Source organism: Ambystoma mexicanum, chromosome 11 (genome assembly GCF_040938575.1).
Source record: "Ambystoma mexicanum isolate Mex_15411 chromosome 11, UKY_AmexF1_1, whole genome shotgun sequence".
Classification (NCBI taxonomy): domain Eukaryota; kingdom Metazoa; phylum Chordata; class Amphibia; order Caudata; family Ambystomatidae; genus Ambystoma; species Ambystoma mexicanum.
Window position 1 is genome coordinate 1196450983 of NC_090934.1, and position 26181 is coordinate 1196477163.

Genomic DNA, 26181 nt, shown 5'->3' on the forward strand with positions numbered 1-26181 from the left:
GTTTGGTCCGGAGTGCGCATGGGGTCTGTAAGTAAATGCAACCCTTACCGGTGGCCCCTAGCGCATCCATCCATTTGTACGCATGAGTGGCCCCTGAGGGCCCCTCTTCTTTCCACAGCTAGCCTGAATTAGTGAACTATTCCCAACTCCTGGAACCTGTTCTGCCCTCTAGTGGAGGCCCTCCACAAATAGTGGGAACTTATTCTGCATCACCTCACCCACCTTCCTGAGCGGCTACAGACCTACAAGAGACCCCGTTTTCACCCATCTGCGCTACCGCGTGCGCCAGCATTGCAAGCACATTTGAGCAATAGGCACCCCTCTTCTTAGGGACTGGACTGCCTTTCAGTTAGGATTGTGATTACTGCAGAACTGCCTAAAGACTCTTTGCACTACCTGCTTCCTTCCCTTGTCTAGGTTGTGGACCCATTTCGTGCATTAACCCTTTAGGCCCCTGGTTTTGTATATATGTATTTTAGTAGGATTGTGTTGGTTTAAAAGTGTTACTGTTTAATTAGTTATTAGTGTTGAAACTCAAAGGCCTTGCATGAATGTATTTGTATTTTTAATATATATACACCTGACTGGGAGTGACTTGTAAGTGTCCTTTACTCTGTGTGCTCATTGAAGTCTTTGAGTCACCCTCACCCCTCCTCAGACGTAGTCTTGACCGCCGCCAATGCTACCTTGATTGGTCTGGCTTGTCCAGAAGGTTACCCTGTTCCAAGAAACTAGGCTGGCCTTCTAAACCTCTGCCCACCAGGTCAGAGTTCAGAAATCCATCTTAACACCACCATTGCCAGGTGGGTGCGAGAAGTAATGCAGCTAGCGAGTATTGATCTGAATAAGTTTGGCGGACACTCAGTGAGAGGAGCTGTGGACTCAAAAGTGTTCGTAGCAGGGGTTGCACTGCACGATATTATGCAAACAGCAGTCCGGGCTAGCGATGGCGCATTTAAAACCTTCTACTTTAAGCCGAATTAAAAAATGGCGACGACAGTAATGGGAAGCTTTGAACAAGCTTAATGCTTGCCTCCTGTCTTGACATAGAATGTAGATTACCCCTGAGTACTGCGCATGGAGTCTTGGTTCTTTAAAAGAGAAGAAGGCGATCATTGATTTCCCGCCCAGCTCATGTACGATATGGATTATAAGATATGATTGTTTTTTAAGATGTGACACATAGTACATGGACACCATCACAACAGTTTACCTTGTATGTCCTACAGGAGATGATCAAAGTTAACTGAGCGTCAGGGAAGAGAGGCCGAAGCAAGCTAGAGGGAGCAATAAAGCGCATCGGATCTAAGGCAGTTGAAAGCCAGAAACCTGTTGAGACTTTCGTTTGAGTTAAGTTACAGTGATTGACCAGTTTAGAGCATCCAAAGAAGAGGAGGAGTTGGGATACAGGTAGTGACATATGGACTGGGCAAGCACTGCCAGTGACTGGAAGTGGCAGAGGGAAATGTAGTTCTAAAAAGAAAATTAGTAGTTGGAGGCCTTTTTACAGTTTTTTTTTTTCTGTTACTTTGTTGAAACTGCTGAAGAGTGGTAATAAAGAAGTTAAAGCATAATGCTCGCCTCCTTGTCTTTAATATATTATTAATGCTTGAACCATTTTGAAGGAAAATAATCAAACTACTCGATTTAAGGTTCATAGAACTGTTTGGTAAGAATTGATGTAGTAGCACTGGGTGAGACTACACAACACTTATCTGCTTGGTATTAGGTAACCCACCTTTTGGCATAGGTCTGTACTACACAAGTTGGTAGTGTGACTGAGCAGTCAGCCCTATCTCAAGAGAGGTAAGTGTGAGTTGTAGAGCTTTAGCAATGAAATTTGCAAATAAATGTAGCCAAGTAACACTTTCACTCAAGGTTTCAGTTATAAATATTTATTTAACATCAATCTTTAAATACGCGTTCTTTAAAAAGGGCAAGATATGTAACAATCAAATATACTTTTCCAGAATCAGCACAAGTTAGTAGATGCTCTTTAAAGATGCTTTTTACACCAGTCCTACACTCGGAGGTGACTTCATTCACAAGGACAGTAATGGCATTCATATATCACTAGTTATACTTAACAGATTCTGAGCTTGCAAAAAGGAAAGGATAAAGGAAGGAAAAAGGTTAAACGGGTTCTCAGGGCATGCTAGTATACTGCTATTTTCCAATTAAGTCTAGACAAGCCTTTCCCAGAAATAACAGTCTAAAACAACAAGTTACCACCTATGAGGGACAGAAATATCACAAAGTCAATGGACTAGAGGAGTCTGCAGAGAGCCAGGACAGCCGAAGTCAATTGGAGCACAGTCTATGGAGCTGAGGTACTTCTTAGTTAATAAAAGTTTTGCACAAAGTTAGAGAGTTTTGTAGAATCACTTGTAGGGTCACAAGCTGTTACACTTGTGGAAAGCAGAGTTGGAATCAACTCTAAGGTAAGCCAATGCAAGTCTAAACTGAGAAAAGCACAGCTCAAAAAGACACTGAGGTAAGTACCCTAAGTCTAAAAAGTACTTCTGGTTTGAAGAAGAGTCGCCCAGCTGGATTCTGTCCTGTTGCAGCGATGCAGATCCTGGGTTCCTGAGCCTCAGTCGTGGGGACAAGAGGGAGAACGTCTGGAGGACTCTTGTGGCAGCAATTTGGAGGTTGTCGGCAGCTATGAGCTCTTTTCGGATCAGCGGCACTTCGTGGTGTCAGTGCGCGGTAAACAGCACCAACTGGGATTTCGGATACCAGTTGGGCTTCCTTCACTCCTTGATTCCTGCACTCTGGTGAGGGGACTCAAGCTTTGGTCGTCCTGCTTCTGGAGGGTCCTTAGTCTCCTGGAGCTTCTAGCCAGATTGCAGACCTTGCACTCGACTATGGATTTCTCGAACCCTGACACTCTGTTCTTGCAGCAGCGAAGAAGTACAGCCAATCGGGGAAGATGGTCCAGTGGAGTTGGTTGGTCCCACTAACCCAAGGGAAGAAGTCGTCCCTTCCAGAGCTTCTCTTGTCGATCGGAAAAAGGAGTTTCAGCACAGCAGCTGTGCTTCACCGGGCAATTCAAAGGTTTAGGAGGTTGCAGCAATCTTTGTTCACGGTTTCTTCGTCTGGTGTTTCTCCCAGTGGTCGACTCTGACTCTAGTCCCAAAACCCTCGCCTTTTAAGCAGGTTTCTCCCATTCACGCACAGCCTAGGCTGTCACTCAGCAGGGTGGCTGTCCAGAAAGGACAGCCGGCCAGCCAATCGGGACTGGTTGCATTCATGCACTCCGAGAGACAAAGGACTGGGGAGTTTCAGGAACCTCCCTCACATCCTGCCTTTCCAGACACCCTGGAGCCAGAGGCGGGTTTCAGGACTAAAGCCCACCAAAGGCAAAACGAACAAGGGGCTCAAACCTGGCTTGGCGCACAGAGTAAAACCCAAGAAAAACATAGAAAATGGCGAAAAAAGAACAACCAGGGCTATTTTGACAGAAGGGTCACCCATGGGTGCTGTACTATAGCTGAGGATTCAGTCTGCGGTAGAAAAGCACAATGGTAGGAAAATTAAACCACTGCCACCACCTTAAAGTAGTGAGGGTAACATAAAATTGTTACACGAGAATGTAGGATAAGGGGCTACTAGGTAACCCCCTAGCATTCCACATAAAATGGTGTGTGCTGGACCCACAAAGAGAAAAGGTAAGTAAAGTCAATTTCACTTTCACTATTCTTGAGAACAGTAGTTCACACAAGGAAAGGTATTTAAACCTTATGAGAAATCTAAAGGATTTCTCTGACACTGCACTGATGGTGCTGTGTCCCCCCATACAACAAGTCGTTGCCTATGGAGTTTGTCAGACTCCAAAAACGGTGCAAACACATAATCCAAATCGGGTCAAAACACATGAGAGAGTGAGAAAAGGTCTCACTCGCTCCAGGGTAAAATAAAGTCCAGCAAAAGGTTTGGGTTTCTCTAAGGGTGAAGGGAATTGGCACAGAAATGAGAATTCTCCCTAACAAGAACTTTCAAACTTGTTGACCAGTTTATGGCCGAAAAACGTGAAGGTTTCCAAGCATTCAATGGCCCTGCAGATGAAAGCAGGAGTTTGTTTTTGCTGCATTTCATACTCGAGTCCAGGCTTAAGCTGGAAATAGAAGAATTCTTAGGTTTTTTTTCTTCTATAGCGAGAGCAGACCTTCTTGCACTGAAAAAAAGAATAAAATACAATGTTTTTCTATTTCCACTGCAAGGATCCCTTGGTGGAAGAATTTGCTGCAAAGACTGGTCGCTGGTGCTATTATTTTTCCAAGACTCATCGCGCAAGAACTTCAAAAAAGTCAGGGATAGACATTTTTAAATATTACTTATCAATTTTGAGCAGTGGTGTCCACGGTGCTAATAGTACCATTTTCCTATTTGTGATCCGCAAAATGTAAGTGGGGATTTTGTCATGGTTCTCGCCGTCCGAGTGGCTTTCGTATTCATGCACTACTGGATTTTTTAATGTATGAACTGTGAATAATCACAGGTTATTTGTGGGGCAGTTCTAACACCCCCAGCCATAATCGCATCCTTCCAGAGCTCCTACACAGAATTCAAAACGGCTCCAAGCCCCTTCCCAGCCACTTAACATTGTAGGTTCATTTAACTTACTTACCTATGCAGAGCAAGAGCAATGGCTAGTGACGTTCCATGAGTGAGCCATCAATATTATTTAAATATGGAATATCACTGTAGTCGATTAAACTGTGCGTTAGCGAGTCCTTTTCTATAATGCACATTTAAGAAAGTAATTTCTAGGGGACCCCAATTTTGTCAGCTAATAGAAATAAGCCAGAGCAATGTAAAGTAATTGTTCCATTATTACACAATATGGTCAAGAGAATAATCCAGAATTAGAGCCATGTTTTTGGTTGCCCATTTTCTTGACAGCTAGTGAAGCTAATAATGTCGAAAAACTGTCCACGTTTGCCATCTGACAAATCTCAGTCATTAAACCCATATTTCAAAATCATGCCGAACCACAGAGCTCCTGTGTTGTCGCATGTAGGATCTTAGATGTTCTGTTGGTGTTGACTCATGCCATTTTGCTTTGTTATACAATAGTTAAATTGAATTTTCCCATAAAAGCACAGCACCTCAAGACAAATCGGCTGATTTGCAGAGTGAAATGGTTGTGGGTATGGGACTGGCAGAGTATCTAAACTGACATGGAACAACCATAAGATGTACCAAGTGTTTCGCGCCTTGAAACACTTGTGTATAGGCGCGTTATAAATGCCATATCCTATCATAAGAAGGGACTCTATTCCATTAGCACGCTGCAGGGGTGCGCCAGCCAATCAGGAGGCTCGGACTGTGGGCTATACTGTATGGTACAAGTCCGCATTCCAAGCTGCGCCCACTCCCCCTTCACCATAGCACCTGTGTAGTTTCCTACACGGGTGCTAATAGTTTAAAAAAGGAAAAAAGGGGGGAGAAACGTACCTTTCATGCCTGGCGCTGACAGTGTTGCTGTCCCCTCAGTCAGTTTTCCATACTGATGACCTCAAAGTCATCAACATGAAAAGGCACTGATGCTTTCAGCAGCACTGCGCGACCCGGTTTGGGTTTACATGGGTGCTAATGTGCCTTTTTTTTAGAGAGCTACACAGGTGCTAATGGCGATATGCCCCTCAGTGGTGGGCCGTCCCTGTAGTTAACTGCTCACCACCCTTGTTGCGCTTGGGGCCTAAAATTAGGCGGTGGGCCGTTACCTACAAGGTCGGCCCACCACCGAGGGCCATATCACCTTCCAGAAATGCTTTTAAGTATTGCTAAATTGTCCAATGTAAATTCCATTTATTTATCACATTTGTTGATAGTGCCCAGACCCGGAGGTATTGCAGCGCTAGTATATGTTGCAGTAAAGGCAATACAGCAATAAGCTCTCAAATGAGCATAATGGGTAGCATTTCTGTAAATGCACTGTACAGTGAGCCTCACCTCATGGTACGGGGGTCTACAACAGTGTGCAAGTCGGCAAATGGACATAATAGGTAGCACTTGGGTAAATACACGGTACAGTGAGCCTCGTCTTATGGTGCAGGGGACTACAGCATCAGCATACAGTGCTGGCTCTTCAGTTAACAGCATTCTGCGAGTTGTATTTTTGCTTTCCCCATACGTTTGTACACACACATTTCTAAATGCAGTGCTAGTAGCTAAAAAGCAAAATACAGACTTGGATACTACTGTCATACCACTACTCTTTATGTGAAGCTTTGCAGTTTCCCTTTTTTTCTGCAAATTAATCAACAGAAGGGTTGGATAAGAATCTTTTTTTTAAATGCAGATGGCCCATCACACAGTGACAATTAGCAGTCTCCACAAAGATCTGTATTTGGCACATAAACGTACCAATGAAGATTCAGAATTTTCCCCAATAATTTCTTGTGGGCAGCCGTTATCAACAACAGAACACAGAAAGAAACCTAACGTGGGCACACCAGAGCACTGCAGCGCCCCCATAGTCTCTGCAGTGTAAGGGGGTTTCCTTACCGCTCTGACTTTAAATGTATTTCAGTTTACAAATTGGTTCTTTGCTCGCTTTCAGTTCCCTTTTTCTATGTTCTCCATGCAAAATCACGTTTTTTTCAGGGCACGTTAATGAAAAAATTAACTCTCAATTTTTAAAATGATTGGGTATAAATAGCCTCTTTCTTTTCGGTCACTGCCTAGCAGCAGAGGCAGGTTCATGCAGTGCCAGCCTAGTCCTTCAAATTGTTAAGGAGCTTGGGGTAGGGTTTAAAATATAGGGAGGGGAGTGGGGACCCCCCCCCCCCCAACCCCAAAAATAAAATGTTTTCTGATGTAATTTCACTGGGAAAAAAAAGTCGGCAAACGGACATAGAACCGATGTGTGATTTTGCTAATTCCTTATCCGTTGAAGCCTGCAATCCAAAGGTTGAACAGCATGAAATGTTTCCTCACGATGTGTGAAACTTCCAACAAACCTGGTTCCCTGGTTGGGTCATATTTTGCACACCTGATTAACATAAATGACAGTAGACATTGTTGGTTGATTGTGAAATGGCACTGGAAACCACAGAATATTTGAGAAAGGAACCTAGTTTCCAGAAAGAGATGGGGAAATGTTCCTAAGCATTAATTTTTGCACATCAAATGTGGTGTATAATCCTAACTTAATACCTCCCAAGAAATCTCCAAAGGATTGTGTTCCAGTTCCGATTCAGAGCTTTTTAAAAGTACTGTAAAGTGGCTGGGCTTAATGGGATCACGGACATAGCTTTAAAGTTGGATCTTAAAAGGTGGTCCACTATGCTGACTTGACCCTCTTTTTACACTGTAAGTTAACAGGACAAACCAACCCCTCTCTTTTGCACTGATGATCCCTAATAAGGGTGAAACCAGGCATGTAGTTGTCCTGTCAGTCTTGGGGTGATTATGCTCTGAACAAATTAGCACTGCTCTCTAAGATGGACACTTTCCTTGAGAAAAAGGCTCGCATTTGGGCTAATTTTCATACCCACAATGCCTTGCTGATGTGCCTGAGAACTGGAGATGAACTAACTTCCAGCCATGGCTGCTAGGTAGCATTGTGGAATGTGTGACGTGGCTCAAATGAACTATCCTACTTTCCTACTTCAGGTGAAAGGGGGTTTTCTCAATCCTTTTGAAACCCACGAACCTTTTGGGTGTTTTGATTTGATTAAAAGTTGTGGTCAAACATGTCCTCTTGTACGTCTTCTATATCTGACCTACCACAGTACGTATAATATATATGGTGTATTTTATATTTTCTTGTGTATGGAATTAATTTTACTTTGGTACAAGCCCATTTGAGACTGAAGCTGACGGTGCTGCTAGATTACCCATTAAGAGGGTTGTGGTTTAACATCTTAGGTGCTTGTTCTTTCATTCGAGATGGGTATCCTCACGCCTCATTTGAGGGTTGAAAATAACTCCCTAGAACTTTGCAGCTGCACGTCACAGGGCTTGGGTGCCTTGGCCAGAAGATTTTCCAATCCTAGTCTGGAGGTGAAAAATGCAGTAATGTCAAAAATACATTGAGAAGACTTTAGAAGTGGTCATTAGGAGGAAACCGGTACTGGTGATGGTGGTAATATGGGGCGGAAAGTGTTGAGAAAAACATCTATAGGGCACCAGAACCATGGTGCCTGGCCAGAGATGGGTTTATTGTGAAAGAACACTATCTTTTTTTTAAAATTTTATTTAATGGTTAACATGTTTCAATTTCAGGTTATCCAAAAGTAGGGGTTTGCGGGCAGGCTATTGAGGACTGAAAGAACAATTTCTGAGTCAGAGAAAAATGTGATGTCTTTGACTCGGATGTCAAATACAGAGCAAAGGACAGGAAGTATGTTCTAACAAAGATTCAGAGGAGTTTCTGAGCTATAGTTGGTGCAATGTCTGAGTGGGAGTGAAATCTGAGTGTGGAGGTTGGCTAGATTCTTTGTGGAAGATGCTGATGCAGAAGTTCTTAGAAAGGGATGGGGTCCTGATGAGATTATAGTCTCCTCAGTAGAAGTTAAGATTGTGCCCTGACATTGACTTGTCCATTCCTGTCTCTCCGCTATAGGTTATTTTAAGATGCCTGAAGGTCCAGAGCTTCACTTGGCTGCACGCTTCATTAACACTGTTTGTGATGGACTTGTCTTCTCTGGGAAAGTGGAGAAATCTGAAGTGAGTAAGAACCCGGAAGTGCCTTTCACCAGTCCTTGCTACCGAGTCTATGCTGTGTCTCGGGGCAAGGAAGTGAAACTAAGCCTGATCCCCATCAAGGGAGAGAAGTGTGCCAAAAAAGAACAAGCACAGCTGTGTGAGAGAGTGGCCCAGGAGGAGCCCATGGACCTTGTTTTCCGCTTTGGCATGTCCGGTTGCTTCAAGTTTACCTCCGAGGACGAGGTGCCAAAACATGCCCATCTGCGCTTCTACACGGCAGAGCCACCACGCCGCGCACTATGCTTTGTGGACGTCCGGCGTTTTGGGAGCTGGGAAGTCAATGGTTCGTGGCAGCCAGAACGGGGACCATGCGTTCTGCAGGAGTATGAACAATTCAGGTACTTTTGGTTCTCCTCTCTCTTGAAGAAAGAAAGTTGAAAGTGGTTAAAATGAGATCAAATGATTGAGGCTTGTGAGCTGCAACTCCATGATAGCAAGGCTTTTAACCATATTCCAAATTTGACTGATTGGGACTAGAAGACCCATCTGTTATGCCCATTTACATACCTACTCGGAAGACACGGACCGTTACCCGTCTCTAGCTCACCCCTGCTCTCTCAGTACTATTTCTCCCCTTTTTGTATTTTTTTCACTTCGTATGTGGCACCATTTTTGCTGGGAGGTTCTGGCTTGCACACATTGGATAGTGGGTGGCACAAAGGTGACCAGAATTGTATGTAACGTGGTGTCCCAAGAATGATAATTCTATTACTAGTTATTTAATGATGGTATGTGCATATTTTATCTATAGAGAAGGCCACTGTCATCGGACAAGAGGATTGAAACATTTCAATTTAAAGCAGTCCGTTCTTGGAGGTAAATACACCCATTGATAATATTGTTAATTGGTGTAAGGAACGGATTCATCCCAATTGTATTCAGAATAGCAGCGGTCTTTCAGTCACGGCATGCAACAGTTATGTGAATTCACTAATGCTTCCATGAAGAGATATTTCTTGATATTAATCCTGTTAACCATACCGCCACTGCCAACTTGTCCCAACTCAAGTGCTCTAGCTCTAGGAGTGCATGTTGGGGGGGCACGAGGGGGATGTGCCCCTTTTTATTGTTTTTTTTTTTTACTATCTATAATCGTGCGGCATCAGCACGCTATAGTTGAGTATCCAGATACATAGGAAATCCAAAAAATAAATTGCTAATAACTTGCGGATTTGGCTGAAGTTTTGCAAACAGTATGTCACCACCTCCCCACCCCCCTTTTACAGAACATTTTGGGAAAGATCTGTTCAAAAATGAAAAAGTTATTACAAAGCGTTGACTCGCTTTCCGGTAGGGGTGTGGGGTTATTGCGTCCAGTAGTTTTTAAGATATTTGACGGGGAAGGGGGTGCCGCCTTCTCTCAGAATGGTAGCTATGTCACCCATAGTGCTTTGCAGGAGAAAAACCTTTCAGAAATTTAAAAGCGACATGTTTTGTAAAAAAATAATTTGATACAAGATATAACCACAGTGAAAGAAATGCCATTTGGATGGGGGAAAGGATGCAGTGGTATCGGGCTTGAGGTGGGGAGGGGGGAAAGAGGACACCATGTGAAATTGGGGAGTTGGTGGGCACTTGGGACCAAGTTCACAGCTCGAACATTTTCTCATAACCGCAGCTATTCAGCGGGATAACCACTGTTCTGAAAGAGAACGTGCTCAGGAATGAAAGTGCATCACACGAAACGACCAGTGTTTTGGGGCTGGAGGAATGGGAGAGGGCTACGGAGGGAAAGAGCTTCTGAGGGGAGTGGAGGGAGCATGCTAATAGGAGGGGGGCACTTGAGGGCCTTGGAGTGCAGGGAAGAGTTTGGGACTTTGCATGCTTTTTACGGATAACCACGGTTATCTGTGGGCACCCACTGATAACGACAGTTATTCGTAAAACAAAATTCTACTATATAACTGTGGTTATGGGAAATGTTAAAAAAAAAATGTTTAACAAAATTGCATGAATTAAAAAAAAATGAATTTTGCAGCTACAGTGAGGTGAGGGTAATGAGTGTATATTGGGCCTTAAAGACATGTATAGAGGCCGTGGCTACCTAGTGGGTCCAAATGAAACATATTGGGGAACATGTACAGTGGACTCGACCAGAGGCCCTGGCCATCACTTGAAGGCCATGGCTAGTGGCCCGTAAAAAAACTATGGTATACAAGGCCATGGCTACTGGCCTGTTAGTGTTTTCAAATATACACAGGGCTCAAAAGACATGCATAGAGGTTGCAGCCGAAGGCCATGGCTAGTGGGTCCAAAAGAGAGGGAGAACATGTGCAGTGGACAAGGCCATGGCCAAAAGAAACCTATTGGGGGAACATATACAGTGAACTCGGCCAAAGGCCGTGGCCACTGGCCATGGCTGAAGGCCATGGCTAGTGTCCTGGTACTGTTGTAAAATATACAGTAGCCAAAGGCCATGGCCAGTTGCGTGGAGAAAAACAATTGTATAACAAAACCCTTAAAATTCACTGAAAAGAAAAACGTTATTTACAAGACTGACTAAGTTGACCAGATTTATCGCAACAAACCCCCTGAAATTCAGCCCGTTTGGAAAGTCGTGACCGGCTTAACTCTGCGTGTTCCCATTGCAAAGTCCAAGAGTGAATGTATATTATTAGGGACGGGCTTCACAATAATATACAAAATGGCATCATGGCGGACAGCATTATGGGGGATATCAACGGGAAAACGCTAAGTTAAGCTGGTCATTACTTTCCAAATGCTATGAAGTTCAGGGGTTTTGTTGCGATAAATTTGGTTAACTAAACTTAGGTTTTTTTCAGTGAAAAATAAATATATATTGGCCTTTTTCAGGTTAAGGAAAGAGATGCAAACTGACAGTTGCCACATTGGTCGTATTCAAAACCTTTTTATTCTACAAGTATTGCTACAAATGTTAAGGGTTCCCTTCCCTCTGGCTGCACACTCCCCTTTTTGTACCATGACCAAATATGCATTGGGTGGATATTTATTTACTTATTGCTAAATTTTGTTAGAGCGATCAAAACCGTGTTTAAGCATTAGTCCACTGTACAATAGATGTAGCGTTACATTTTAGCATTAATTAGCTACGAGGCCCACATTGTGTTTCATCATTTTGACTTCCACAAAGATGTAAGCAGTTGAAGATATAGAAAAGTAAATGTTAAGCAGAATTGTGCATACATTTTGGGTGAGTCGTACGTGCCCCATGTCCGTCCCTTAGTGGTGGTGGTGTGGTGGTGGGGCGAAACTGCAGGTTGAATGCTACCGCCTGCTCTGTGCTGTAGGGTCTAGTGGTGGTTTAGTGGCGCACCCGAGGAAGCCCCGTAGAAGTCCCGCTTTGCCCGGAGACTCTCCTTTGTTGCTGCTGGACTTTTTGTCAACTACGAACTTTTCGTTACCTAATACGACTTCATCTACCAGGAGCCTCTACTTCTGCTGGGAGGCGGCCTATAAATACAAGGAAGCCCCGTAGAAGTCCCGCTTTGCCGCTTCGCCGCGCTCGTCGCCTGTGGCGTTCTTTTACTTTCGTGCTCCTTTATATTTTGTTTTCTTTCTATATTTATCACACTCATTTTTTCCTTGCACCCCATTCTTTTATTCTTTCCTTTCTGGGATTTGGTGAAAATGAAACGAAGTATTTCCACCCTAAAAACAGGAATGCCTCACATTTCAGCTGCTCATTTTGTAAATGGTGAAAACTCACCTGCTGTTAAAAGAAAACATCGCTCGAGTTCCACACCCCGAGTAGAAAATTCAAAATTAATAATGGACACAAGAACTATAAACCGTCTAGGCATGGACATTTGTCCCTTTTGCAGTGGCCAAAGTACGGTATTTTCCGTGGAAAATAGAACTGGTTATAACAAATTAACACCATGTGGTCAGGATGACCAAAGTGCCCCTGTTCCACAAAAGGTCTCACAAAATGGACTTGCAGCCAAGAACACCATGGTGGAAGACAAAAATGAAGATATGGTAAAATCTGGCCCTGGTGGCCCAACAACTCTTTCTTTTGCAAATGAAAATGTTTCTTTGTCTGACAGTATTTTGTTAAAAAATGTATTAACTGGCGCTGTTATTCCATCCATCGTAACGCCAGACCAGCATGCAATCTCCATTAGTAATTCTTCAAATTCAAAAATTTCAATCTTTGGTGACATGCCGGTAATAGATATTGACATAAATGACACGCTCATTTCTACTCATACACTTCCTGAAAATTTATCTAAATCTCCCATTTTATTTACAAACATCAGTGCTGCAGATTCCGTAGTTAATTTGTCATTTGCTGCTCCTACTCCGCACAAATCAAATGCTCATGGTAATGCAGATCTGGGACTGGTGGAATCACATAGTGTTCAAACTGCAATAGCTCTCACCTCAATGAATACTGCTATTTTGGTCTTAGCCAAACTTTTTGAGGTCCTAGCTACGAAGGCTGATTTACATTCCAATCAATTAAATCAAGTTCTGGCAGAGCATCTTACGCTTTCCAATAAGTTAGAAAGTCTGAGACCCCCTCTTAGTCCCCTAATAATTAGGAGATCCATAGCTTCTCAGACTTCCTCTTTGCTCGTAACCTCCTCAAAAGAATATCAGTCTATCCCTTGCTTTCCTAATCCCATTACAGATCCCATGAGTGCTGTACAAAACTCTCATTTAGATCAGCAAACAAAATCATCCAAACCAACGTACCCATTATTTGATGGAAAATCAATTTCTGCGGTTTGTGCAAAAATAGATCTAAAACAGACTGCTTCTAGTAAAAAATCCAAAAATATTAAATCTGTCGTTAAACGCGGCAGTCAAATTAAAGCTTTTGTTAAAAACATCTCTGTACCTGCTGCCACTACTATTGCTGCGGCCAAAGTAGTTGCAAAAAAATATTCTTTGCAGTCACTCAATCGGAAAGAGAGGGTTCCGACAGTATCAGTGGACCACAGCCCTCTAAATGATCTAATACGAGTGGCGACTAATATGTCCAAAAACACACACAGTAATCACATAACTGATGATTCTCCCCATAAAGCAGATTTTTTGAACGGCCCTGCAGATAAAGATACACGACTTAAAGAATTAAGGAAAGCAATTGATGATTACATGTCATCTAAATCTGCCACAAAAAAATTGACCTTTCCCCTATCTAATTCTCTGCCCACAAAAGAATCTTTTGTCTTGTCATCGCAATATGTACAAAAATCCTCACAACAATTGGCAAACGCTGTGTCCACTCAAGCTGTTCCACAGACTGTTTCTACCCAGCCTACACAAACAGCGCTCCCAGATGGATTTAAGGCTTTTCCATCTCAAATTAGTTCTCAGGAGGCTGTACAGTCCACGGCGACTGGATCTGTGGCTGAGACTATCTCTACTAGAGACATAGAAAGACTGATTCATTTGTCTGTGAACAAGTTCCTTGAAAACTCTACCCATGTAAAACCCAATGTAGCTAGTGCACCTCTGCAAATGGCTAAAGCTCTCCCTTTGTCATTAAAACATAAACGTACGACTGGAGGCAATAAACGACCAGCGATACATGTAACTCTTACTTGCTTGCCTCCTCCAGCCAAACAATATAAACTTAATCGTGCTTCCATTCTTGCAATTTTCAGTGAAATTCCTGAATTAGACGACATCGGATCTATTGACATCGAGCTTGTGGAATTTTTTTAACAAACCAAATTGTTCAACTGTACATCTCTGGATAAACTCAAGAATTGTGGTAAACTCTATTTGGGCGGTTAAACATCAACTCTCTAATTTGGGTTTCTCGCTTCAAATAATGTCAGAGCCTTCGGTTTCGTCACCAAAATGTCCACAGGCTTTTCCTCTCACTCAATCTTCAAACAAAACTCAAGCAGTAACTACATGCACTTGCTCATGTGATCTCAAAAGTAGCCAACACTAGCTTGGCAAACTTGTAATTTGCTCTTGGTCTTTCATTAGCTGGAATTCACGAGGACATGGTCATTTGCTTAATAATAACAATGCACAGCTATTGGGTCGTGATGTTATAATGTTGCAAGAATCTTGGCTCTCGAACGTTCCATCTTGGAACAACTATGATGTCCTTTTGAATCCAGCTGAGAAAGGTTCCCGGGGGCGTCCTACATCGGGTCTTTTGACTGCAGTGAAACAATCTTCTTTGTTAAAAATTGAACCATGGTTTTCCCCTAACCCTTTTTTACAAATGTCAAAAATCATGAGTAAGAATTTTTCTTGTGCAGCGATAAATGTTTATTGGAATCCCACCGGAATTAATGATAACTGTTTTCTTAAATCTGTTACTAAGGCTTTGGACATAGTTATGTTCGAGGGCCTTACTAATTTCATCCTATTAGCTGGCGATTTAAACTTGCATTGTTTGAGTTCCCCAGGTAATGCTGAAAAAGCTTGCATGCAGAAGTGGGTGAGTCTTGTTCATTCCCGAAATCTGTTTATGCTAAATGGAGCGTTTCCGCAGGATATACCACCCAGAGCTACATGGCACCGTGGTCGAAGTCGAGGTATCATTGATTTCATGTATGTAAATGCAAGTTTGCTAAACACATTTCAGCATTTGAAATAATAGATACAGAAGCCAGTGATCACAATATCCTAAATATGACGTGGTCCTTAAACTTTCACACATCTAATTTGGACCCTATTTACACTGTGGGTCCCATCAAAGTAAATCCTGCGAGGAACAGACTGTTATGGTCGGAAACGTCACTTACGGCTTTTAGGGACTCCTATCACGCAAAATTGATTAGTCAAAAAGGTTTTTTTTCACCTGGTGATGTCATTTATCATGACTTGATGCAATTGTTCCAAGCAAGCACTTCTCTGCACAAACAGAAACAGACACCTCATTTACATCTACATGACCAGGAATTTAGAGCCAAAAAAGCCAGCATGAGGGCAGATAGGAGAGCCGCCCTCAAATTGCCACCAGATATGTGGTCACACCTCTTGTCCCAAATTAGAACAAAGTATAGAAACTGGGTGAGGGGTATGAGGCCTAAACTTTATCAAACTGATGGGAATACTATGTAAAAGGCCTTAGCAGCGAAGAACTTTGCACAATCGTGGAATATTATTAATCAGGTTACAGCGGGACATCAGGTGGCTGTCCAAGCTAATGATGTGACTGAATCTATGTGGATTCAGCATTATTCGACCTTATTTGCAGATCCCCCGTCACATGTAGATTTAGCAGTTCCAGTAGTTTTACCACCATTGCATTTGGCCTTCGATAGAGATGATATATTGTACTTTATAAAACAGGCAAGCAATTCTAGAGCCCCTGGTCCGGATGGTTTAGCCAATATACATCTTAAATAATTTCCGGACATTTGGGCAGATATTTTGTGCCTCCTGTTTGAATCTATCAATGTTTCACAAACGATTCCAATGTCGTGGAAACAATCAATCGTCATCCCTATTTACAAGAAGGGAGATCGAGCCAACCCTGCCAGCTATCGGCCCATCTCCCTTCTTGATGTACCTGGCAAGATATACTCACGTATAATTCTTAGAGAATTAAGAAAGTGGTCAAAGGAATGCTCAAAAATGGATCCTTTACAATCGGGCTTTGTCGCTGGTCTTGGCACCTTACCTAACATGATCTCACTGAACATGCTCAAGTCTCAATATGCAGCACGCAACCAATCCTTATATCTTGCTTTTATTGATTTTCGTTCTGCGTTTGATTCTATCAATCGGAATTTGTTATTTCATAAGTTATATTCACTTGGTTGTCCGTCCTCTCTGTTATCCTTAATCATTCAATTACATTCAGAAACTTCTATGCGTGTCAGACTTTCCACAGAAGGTTTATTATCTGCATCTTTTGCCACATTTTTAGGACTCAAACAGAGTTGTATTCTGGCTTCATTTTTATTTAATTTGTTCATTCTTGACTTAGGCTTTGCTTTTCATCGCATTTCATCGGATGCGCCTGAATTGGGTGGACAGAGAATACCATGGCTTCTTTACGCTGATGACCTGGTTTTGGTTTCGCAGACGCCTAAGGGCCTCCAGAATATGTTATCTGCGCTGTCTGATTATGCCCTGAAGAACCAATTAATAATAAATTTGGAAAAATCACAAACCATGATATGCAGACCTAAGAGTAGATGTAAGAATCAAAATGTAGTTTGGAATCTCCAACTTGAACCTTTGCAAATAGTTTCTGAATACAAATATTTGGGCTTGTTTATCCAAAATACTATTGAAGATCCCAAATATTTGATAATGCTGCAATCCAAACTTCTATCTTTGGTGTCACAAGCTAAAATACTTGTCTATAGATACGGCAAATTCACTCTAAAGCACTTATTTATGTTCTACGAACAAAAAGTGATTGCTAGTCTCCTATATGGCACTGAGTCAAAACTTTACGTAAATGATCAATTATGGAATAAACTCGAAGCTGCTTTCTGGAAAAAGGTGCTACACTTACCCAATTGTGTGCCTTTGCCTATACTACGCTTTGAATTGGGTATCAACGCTCTAGCGAGTAGAGTTAAATGGAGAATGTGTGCCTTTTTCCGAAAATGCTTGATGGGTGTGACAAACAATAACATTTTGAGCACAGTTGCCCGCTATTTGACCATCTCTGTTCTATACTTCCCTGCAAAATGGCGAACTTTTGTTCTAAAAATTCTTGTGGAGGCAAATATCTCCTTACAGTTCTTAATTGATAGCCCAACCAGTGCTAAGAAACTCTTTTATCAATGGGCTTGGATTAAGAACTATGAGCTCTGCATTAATTACAGAGACTTTGATTGCAGAATTTTTGGTAATAAGCGAATGGGTCAAGCGGCAAGTTATCTCATAAAATGCCCCTCTGCAAAAATCTGAAATCAATATTTACGTATAAGGTTGAACTTATGGCCTACGAGAGAGCAGCTAGTGAGGCGCCAAATTGTTTCCGCTGACTTAAATTTTTGTCGATTTTGTGAAATACTCTCTGTAAGGGAAACATTACAACATGTGATAGTATCGTGCCCTAAATTAAAAGATATCAAAAACAAATATTTTTCAAACTCGTTAGACCTTCATATGGAAAGGAATGAAATTGAGACTTCGAGCATTTTATTTAACAGTCCGAGGTTTGCGGTAATTAAAGCCCTGGTACAATTTCTTGAAAAGATTTTACCAACTAAAATTATGTTATAGTAAAGTAGAACTGAGCCAATTTACAAAATGTGTTGTTATCAAATGACAATATGAGTTTAGAATTAAGATGTTTTTATTTGGTTCATATCAATCTTTTTATCCTTTGGCTGAGCTCCTGTATTTTAGTGACTATCTTCTTTTATTTTACTTTTTTTCCTTCCTTTTGCTCCTTAAGTTTTTTATGTGAAATTGTAAGTGAATTTGTGTCAAAAATTGTAATTGAAATGGATCTTTTAATTTTATGTTTATATGTATGTAATTTTGAAAAGTTGATTGATTTCAGCTGTATCAAAATAAAAAAATAAATAAAAACCTAGTGGTGGTTTAGTGAAGTGGTAGGAGACCCTGGTCCTTCCATACAGTCTCTCATTCATGAGATGCCATCGCACTGGTACCATTGTGATGTCTGTCTCTATAATAAACACATAAAACATTGCATGTTGTATTAGTGAAGTTAGGTACGTAATGGGCCCGGTTGGGGATGTTAAACTGCAAACAGAACGATGACAACGCTCAATGGAGTCCGATTGAGAACACTCGATAACGCAGTTACTATCAAACATTCCAGCTTCACTTGTCTTGCTCGTGCATGCACGATATTGCACTGAATCTAAGATGGCGGATCAAACTTTCAAAGTCTCAGTCCTCCATATACAGGAGACTTGGCTAACCAAATTGACAAACCTGAAGTCGAAAATTAGTTGAATCAAATCACCTTTATTTTGGGAAATGAATCCCATAAAAGTTAATATAATGTGCAGGACAGAAATTCAAAATGTAAAATTATTTTACACAAATAAAACCATTTTAAAAGCAATTACAAAAACATTGGTTGATCCCTTCAAATATACATAATCAGACATTCATTCAATATAAGAACTCATTAACCAAATGTCCTATTTCTGTGGCACTACTATTATTAACAGTGTGGTTTACAATTTAGGACATTGAGAAAAACAGTAAATGTAGTATACTAATGGCTCAAAATGTGCACCCAACACTAGCCGTTGGTTAGTGATAATTGACACTTGACGAGTAAGAAATGATGTGCTGTGTGTATGCAGAGAATTGAGGAGGCGAGTGACTTAAGCGTGGCTAGTAGCTTACCACATTTACCCTATACACATATATTGAGGCATTTTCTCGCATACAGACAGCGTTTCCTCGTTGATTTAGACGTTTTTTCCTAAGTTTTACTACTGCACCTTAAGGACCCTTTCACCAAGCCCTGGTGATTGGTACTAAATTCGCCCACATGAGAAAATTAAAGCTGGCCGGCATTGCCAGCAGCCTTCCCTTCTCAGAATGGGTAATAAATATCATCTCTGAAGGAGATTGCATTTGGTGCAAAACAATAAGGAGCATGGTCTGAAGAGAAGTAGGATAAAACGAACATAACCGCTCTTCAAGAACAATGTTTGGGGGGACATTCACATTTAGGATATAAGATATTTGAGTGTATAAGTGTGCAATCAAGCTAATGTTCTTACACTACGAATTACTCTTTCAACTCATTAATATGCAGTTGCAGACACAGCCCTATATGGCAACTCTTGTGTAACACAAAAGGGCCCCTCTATAGTTCTATTTCTATAACGCATACTTTGAGGAGTAAACCTTTCAAGTTGCAATCTACTAGCAGGGCATGAGAAGTACTCCTCCCCTCAGTTCTTCACATACAACCGGTACATCTTTGCTTACTCACCAAGAGTCAATTATTACTAGCCATCGGCTATTGGCAAGTGGACATTTTATTGCCCGACATACCGCCCTGTGCAGATTGACCTAAATATACCTATGTCCAATGCATGTCTTCACTGTTAAGACCGGTTACATGTTCATCCTATGCTGTGGTCCTTTACTACTGCTATATACTATGTTGCTTTGATATACATTATTTATGCTATATGGTGACATGCTATGTTGTCTGTTTTGCTACACTATGCCATGGGTTATTTAATGTTTGTTAGGATGTTAATCCTATACCAGTGCAATGTGTGTGTACACTGTAAAAATAACTGTTAAAATGGATTTCTGAACTCTGACCTGGAGGGGCAGAGGTTCAGAAGGCCAGCCTAGTTTCTTGCAACAGGGTAACCTCTGGACAAGCCAGACCAATCAGGGTAGCGATGGTGGCGGTCAGGACTAAGTCTCAAGAAGGGTGAGGGTGACTGAAAGACCTCAATGAGCACACAAAGCAAGGACACTTACAAATTACTCCAGACAGGTGTTGTAATAAATGTGTCTATATTTTTAATATAAGGCCTTTGTAACATCGACCATAGCAAAGAATCACAATAATACTAAAGTAAACCAACACCTCACAATCAATACAATATATATACAAGTCCGAGGGGTCTAAGGAGTTAGGAGCACGGAATATGTAGACCACCTAGATGGGGAGGAAAACGGGCAGTGCAAGTAATAGTTAGACCCAGCTCGACATCAGAAATACACCCAACTATGAGGTAGTCCAAGCCCTACGAAGAGAGGAGACTTATGCTCAATAGTACCTGCACGCGCTTGTGCCAATGGACAAAAAGGGGGTCTCTTCAAGGGTCTCTGACAGTTCAGGAAGGTGAATGAAGCGTATGAAGAACAAGTCCCCACTAGTCAAGCAGGACCTCCACTTGCGGGCGGAGGCAGGTTGAGAGTGCGGGATAGAGTCGCTATTTCGCAACAGCGGTAGAAAAGAAATGGGCACCTGCACGAAGGGCCACCGGTTGGGATATCGACTTCTCACCGGTCCCTGATGCAGGCAGACCCAGACTTCGCCAGTTCAGTTCACGTTGCTGGCAGGTTCGGATGCGAATATCAGGACGTCTCGACACTGTAGATTCCGTGGTTGCAGGATTACTCTGGTCCGGGCGCACTCGTCTCACTTCAGACCTGGGAATAGCAAGTGTACGAAATTCGGTGTGAGGGTGCCGTGGACACAGAGTTAGCAGTATGCCAAGTTTCGAGGGCTTCCCCGAAACGGCGCGGTGACAGAGAAAATCGTCCTGCGTAAGCTGGTCCGCCCACTGGTTGGCCCAGGGACACTTCCGAAGAGGCTTACTTGCAGGGTTTGATGAAGGTGCCGAGAATAGTTGGTCCCACTATTCCAATGGGTCGAAGCGCCTTCGCAGACCTTCTAGGACGATCAGATGCAGAGAGGTCTCGCAGGACGACAGCGGGTTTAGGGTGCCAAACCTATCAGCGGGTCACCAGCGGGTCCTCGACTCGGCTTCTTGTTGCAGGATACTTGACTCCTTATCCCTTGTTCGGTGTGAGCTCAGGAGATTGACATGGTAGTGGTGTTTTCAGCCTCCTCTTAGCCAAAGTTTCCTTTGCGCCAAAACGGAGAGGACCCAATGGGAGATCTGCTCACAAACACTCACTCCATACGTGGACCAATCACGGACCACGGTGGTCCCAGGCATTCAGGACACTCCAGACTCTCTGGCACCCAGGATGTGTATTGGTAACAGACAACCCAGCCCACATCCTGGAGGCGCAAACACAAGGCATGCAGAAGCCCGCGAAAGCGTTGGGTTTCGCGGGAAAGTGCATGACCAAATGAGGACTAACCCGGGTCGGCTCGACCTGGGGAAGGTGTAGGGGCAAGATGGCCAAAGGACAGGACAAAGAACCGTGTGGCCTGGCCATTTTGGAACCAGGCCACCTATTTGTGCCAAACACGGTAAGCGCGGATAACATGACAAAAAAGGGTACAAAACATAAGATAAACGATAGCTGCCACCAGTCCTGTCCGTGACACAACTGCACAGTTCATGATAAGTCCAGCGAGAGTTTCTAGGGCCTTTGGAATGACTAGAAAGCCAAGAGTGCGGTAAAGTAAGTTACATTGCACTCTTGTTCCATGTTGCACAAAAGCTGCAACATGAGGAAAGGACTAAGGGAAATGGAGTCTCCCAGTACTGACTGTCTTAAGGGCATGTCAGTTTCCCCATAAGAATTGAGCGAAAGCCCAGAGGAGTGCATCTGAGGGCTGTGCTTCTCTGGCAAAGTTTAGATCAGGGTGTAAAACGGCAGCAAAACGTTTGGGGGTTGCCACATGGAGGAAAAATTACATTCAAATATGAAATCTTTCCTAACAAAAACATTGGAAAAAAGAATACTGAAAATGAAGAAGTAAAAACTATTTTTACTGAATCTAAGGTAAAACTTAGTTATCAACTATGTCCCAACTTCAATATTTAACTTAAATACAACAGAACAAAAGGAAAACACTCCTGGCTGGGATCAGTATGGTTCCAAGCAGGTACAGGGAGCAGAGGAGGGATAACGCGGTGCTTGGGGGGATTTGAGGGGTTTCCACCATTTGTAAAGTGGATGTGTTTTGGGCGGGGAGGGGCAGCTATTGTGTGGTAATGGTCATGGGGGATTAGCGTAGTCCTGCACAGTCAATTGTTGGGCAAATAACCCTCCTTACATTTCACTGCCCTCCTAGCTGTACTCCAATGCAATAGTTTTGTCTTATAGTTGGTGCTTAAACACCTCGCAATAGCCCAAACTAAAAAGATAATTAAGCGACACTGAAATATATTTTAGTCTGCGTGTGAATAAATAACCTCTTTGGTGTTAGTTTTCTGTCTAGTGTTTTTCTTTTCTTTTTACCAACTCCTTGAACTAAATCACTTGGCCCAACTGCAGTTTGGACTGTCTGGAAACATGCAGTGGAATGGTCTGCCCCATTTTTCTGGACCAAATTCATTTAACGATACCCCCAGAGCAATATTTTACAAGGCATCTCAATTTTGTAATTGCTCTAAACCAACGCAGAACAAATGCGTTACCTCCAGTGAATGGGGTTATGTTTTGTCTCTTTTTATTTTCTCTTCCTCTCCCCGTACCTCTGCCCTTTCCCTGCTTTGATCCTGATTTCTACCCTCTGTGGCCCCTCTCTTCTACTGTGCTGGCCCCGTCCCTCCTTGATGCCATGCCACGTCACACGATCGTTCCTCCTCCCATCGTGGGCTTTACCCCTTCAGATCAGAATCGCAGCCCTGTTCTCTTTCTTGGGCTCTGTGCTCTCTCGTTAGCTACCATTGCCTCAGCCCTTTAGGTTATCGCCTGGATCCCACCCCCCTCCTGATATCTTCCGCTTTATCACCTCTGGTGTTTGACTTCTGCTACCTCCCTAGATGTCTTCTTTCAAGCACTTTTATTTTCTGCCTCTCCAAACCACCTCTTATTGGCTTGCTCTTACCACTGTTTGGTTTGTTTGTTACACCTGTCACCGTCTCCTTCCTGTCACCGTCTGTGGTCTCCCTCTAACCACCTTCTGATTCATGTTCTTCCTGGGTCTCGAACACTCATGTCTTCCCTTCCTAGGATGTCCTTTTTTATGTGAGTGGGTCCTCCCCTGGGCCGCCATATGTGTGAGTGGTGAGATGAAGTATCCTGCCAGGCTCACGGAACTGCTCAGAGAGTGGTATAGGGCGTTGGGGTACCACACTGAGTCAGTTGATAATTGGCACAGGGATGGAAAGGGGAGTATCCCTGAGTCACACTCCTGTGGTCCACCCACCCCCCTTCCTTGGCATAGACCATACAGAGTTCTTCAGGCCAGTCCTGGGAGTCTGAACCCTCCCCAATACAGCAGTCTGCTTGAGCCTTTTAATAATGGAAGTCCTATCAGGTTCATAAGGCAGCCCCTCTTTTAATGCGAGAGCCTGCAGCTTTTTTGGAACAAACCCCCAGCTTCAGTGAAGAGAAAATGGGGCTGTCCCATATAGGGTATTATTTCCCTTCACTAGACACTGCGAGTGTATACTGTAACATTGTTAAAACATCATCTGGAACATCATGGAAGTTAGTTACTTAAAATCAATATGCAATGAATCAGTGTTCTGCATTCAAATATTGCAAATTTAACAAGGGGGGTCCTGGGAGTCCCTCTGCCAGACATTAGTCCTGGTTACGAGGGACTTACCCAGAGTCTTTAGCTCACTATCTTTCACAGAGAAGAAATATCCCAAACATATCAGTCTTTGTCCTGCCCTGGGGCAGTCCAGCACCGAAATGCGAGGCAATTCTCCTCTGAACAAGAGTACCAACAGAAACCCCAGACACGTGTTTCGGTCTGGTTGGACCTCATCAGTAGGGTGGATCTGTGCCTCTCTAAGAATAGTGAGCAAGGGGTCCACGTCTGGATTCCCCTAGTAATTTAGGGTGAGACCCAAAGTTACTTAAATATGCAGATTTAACAAGGGGGGTCCTGGGAGTCCCTCTGCCAGACATTAGTCCTGGTTACGAGGGACTTACCCAGAGTCTTTAGCTCACTATCTTTCACAGAGAAGAAATATCCCAAACATATCAGTCTTTGTCCTGCCCTGGGGCAGTCCAGCACCGAAATGCGAGGCAATTCTCCTCTGAACAAGAGTACCAACAGAAACCCCAGACACGTGTTTCGGTCTGGTTGGACCTCATCAGTAGGGTGGATCTGTGCCTCTCTAAGAATAGTGAGCAAGGGGTCCACGTCTGGATTCCCCTAGTAACTTAGGGTGAGACCCAAAGTTACTTAAATATGCAGATTTAACAAGGGGGGTCCTGGGAGTCCCTCTGCCAGACATTAGTCCTGGTTACGAGGGACTTACCCAGAGTCTTTAGCTCACTATCTTTCACAGAGAAGAAATATCCCAAACATATCAGTCTTTGTCCTGCCCTGGGGCAGTCCAGCACCGAAATGCGAGGCAATTCTCCTCTGAACAAGAGTACCAACAGACTCCCCTTGTTAATTTGCATATTTGAGTAACTTTGGGTCTCACCCTAAGTTACTAGGGGAATCCAGACGTGGACCCCTTGCTCACTATTCTTAGAGAGGCACAGCTCCTCCCTACTGATGAGGTCCAACCGAAACACGTGTCTGGGGATGCTGTTGGTACTCTTGTTCAGTGGAGAATTGCCTAGCATTTCGGTGCTGGACTGCCCCAGGGCAGGACAAAGACTGATATGTTTGGGATATTTCTTCTCTGTGAAAGATAGTGAGCTAAAGACTCTGGGTAAGTCTCTCGCAACCAGGACTAATGTCTGGCAGAGGGACTCCCAGGACCCCCCTTGTTAATTTTCAAATATTGCAAGCCAACAGCTTTCCGACCAGCCATTTCATCAGTGTAACCAAAGGGACAAACGCTTCATCCCTCAGCAGTTTCTCTGCCGAACATACAATACATCAGATTGCCTAAACACTGACACTACAGTAAACCAAAGAGAGGGAGAAAAGTTTGCGTCCGTTTTTAATGTTGAATTCACGTGCTGTGAAACCAGACGCTTGAGGCCAGCACAACCAAAACAGGGCAGGAGTAGCAGGGGGTGGGCGGTGGGGGGGGGGTAGTAAGAGTTTCCAAGATGGAGGTCAGGCTAGTTGTAGACTTGTTCCGAAGCAGGCCCAGGTGCGCTAGGGAAGCTAGCCTAGTTACCCCTCACAGGTACAGACCACCAATAAAAAGAACACTCCACAGAGCTGGTAACTGCAACCAGCGCTGGTTGTGGAGTATGAGGCATAGGAGTAGGAGGCTCGTGTTCAAAGAAGACTACAGAGATGAGTGGGTGGTGAAGACTAGAGATCACCAGAGATGGAGACCTGGAGATGTGGCAGCAGAAGAGAGGAAGGGCGACATGTATAGATGAGGAGGTGGTAAGACAAGAAGGTAAGTAACTATGAACAGGAGTAGCAGAGCTGATAATCGCTCAGAAGGAGGTGGTAGTGGAAGAGTTGGAGGAGAACTTGCATGGTGGGGAAGGACTGAGAGCATAACAGTTGCGAACAAGAGGACACTGTTCTAACCTTATTCCACATCATTATGGAGTGTCCCAAATTTACGGAAAAAAGAAACCTATTTAGAGAAAGGCTCTCGATCATGCGTTCTTTAGAACACTACACGAGCGTTGGGCCCAGATATTGGCAGGCACCAATAAAAACTTGATAAATACCACTATTCATTTTTGGAACAATATAATTGGAAACCAACAGACTCAGTCACATTGAATTAACGTTAATTTCTGCTGCTTTAGCCTCTTAAATTTAACCCGAGGAAGTACTTGAAAGGCGATTCCTTGAGTTTGAACCTGTGTTTTTTTTTCCTGTTTTTGTTTGTTTTTTTCTTTTTTATACTGACTGTAAATCATGTTGATAAAGTATAAATGAAAAGTTTTGGAATGAAACTATATCATTTTAAATAAAATAAACAGTCCGAGGTAGGAGAGAGTGGGAGGCGGCCATGAGGACAGGGCAAGGTGGTAGTGGCAAGAACAGTCTGTGGTGGTATAGAGGAGGAGGTAACAACTATGGAAAGGAGATTGGTTACAGAA

General features: G+C 43.1%; 1 protein-coding gene across 1 annotated transcript in view; it reads left to right on the forward strand.

The window, feature by feature from the left end:
• NEIL1 (nei like DNA glycosylase 1) overlaps positions 1 to 26181 on the forward strand; it is a 152572-nt gene that overhangs the window by 17827 nt on the left and 108564 nt on the right. Inside the window, exon 3 of the mRNA XM_069624548.1 lies at positions 8576 to 9056. Coding sequence (XP_069480649.1) covers positions 8576 to 9056 — 481 coding nt within the window. The remainder of the gene's footprint in view (positions 1 to 8575; positions 9057 to 26181) is intronic.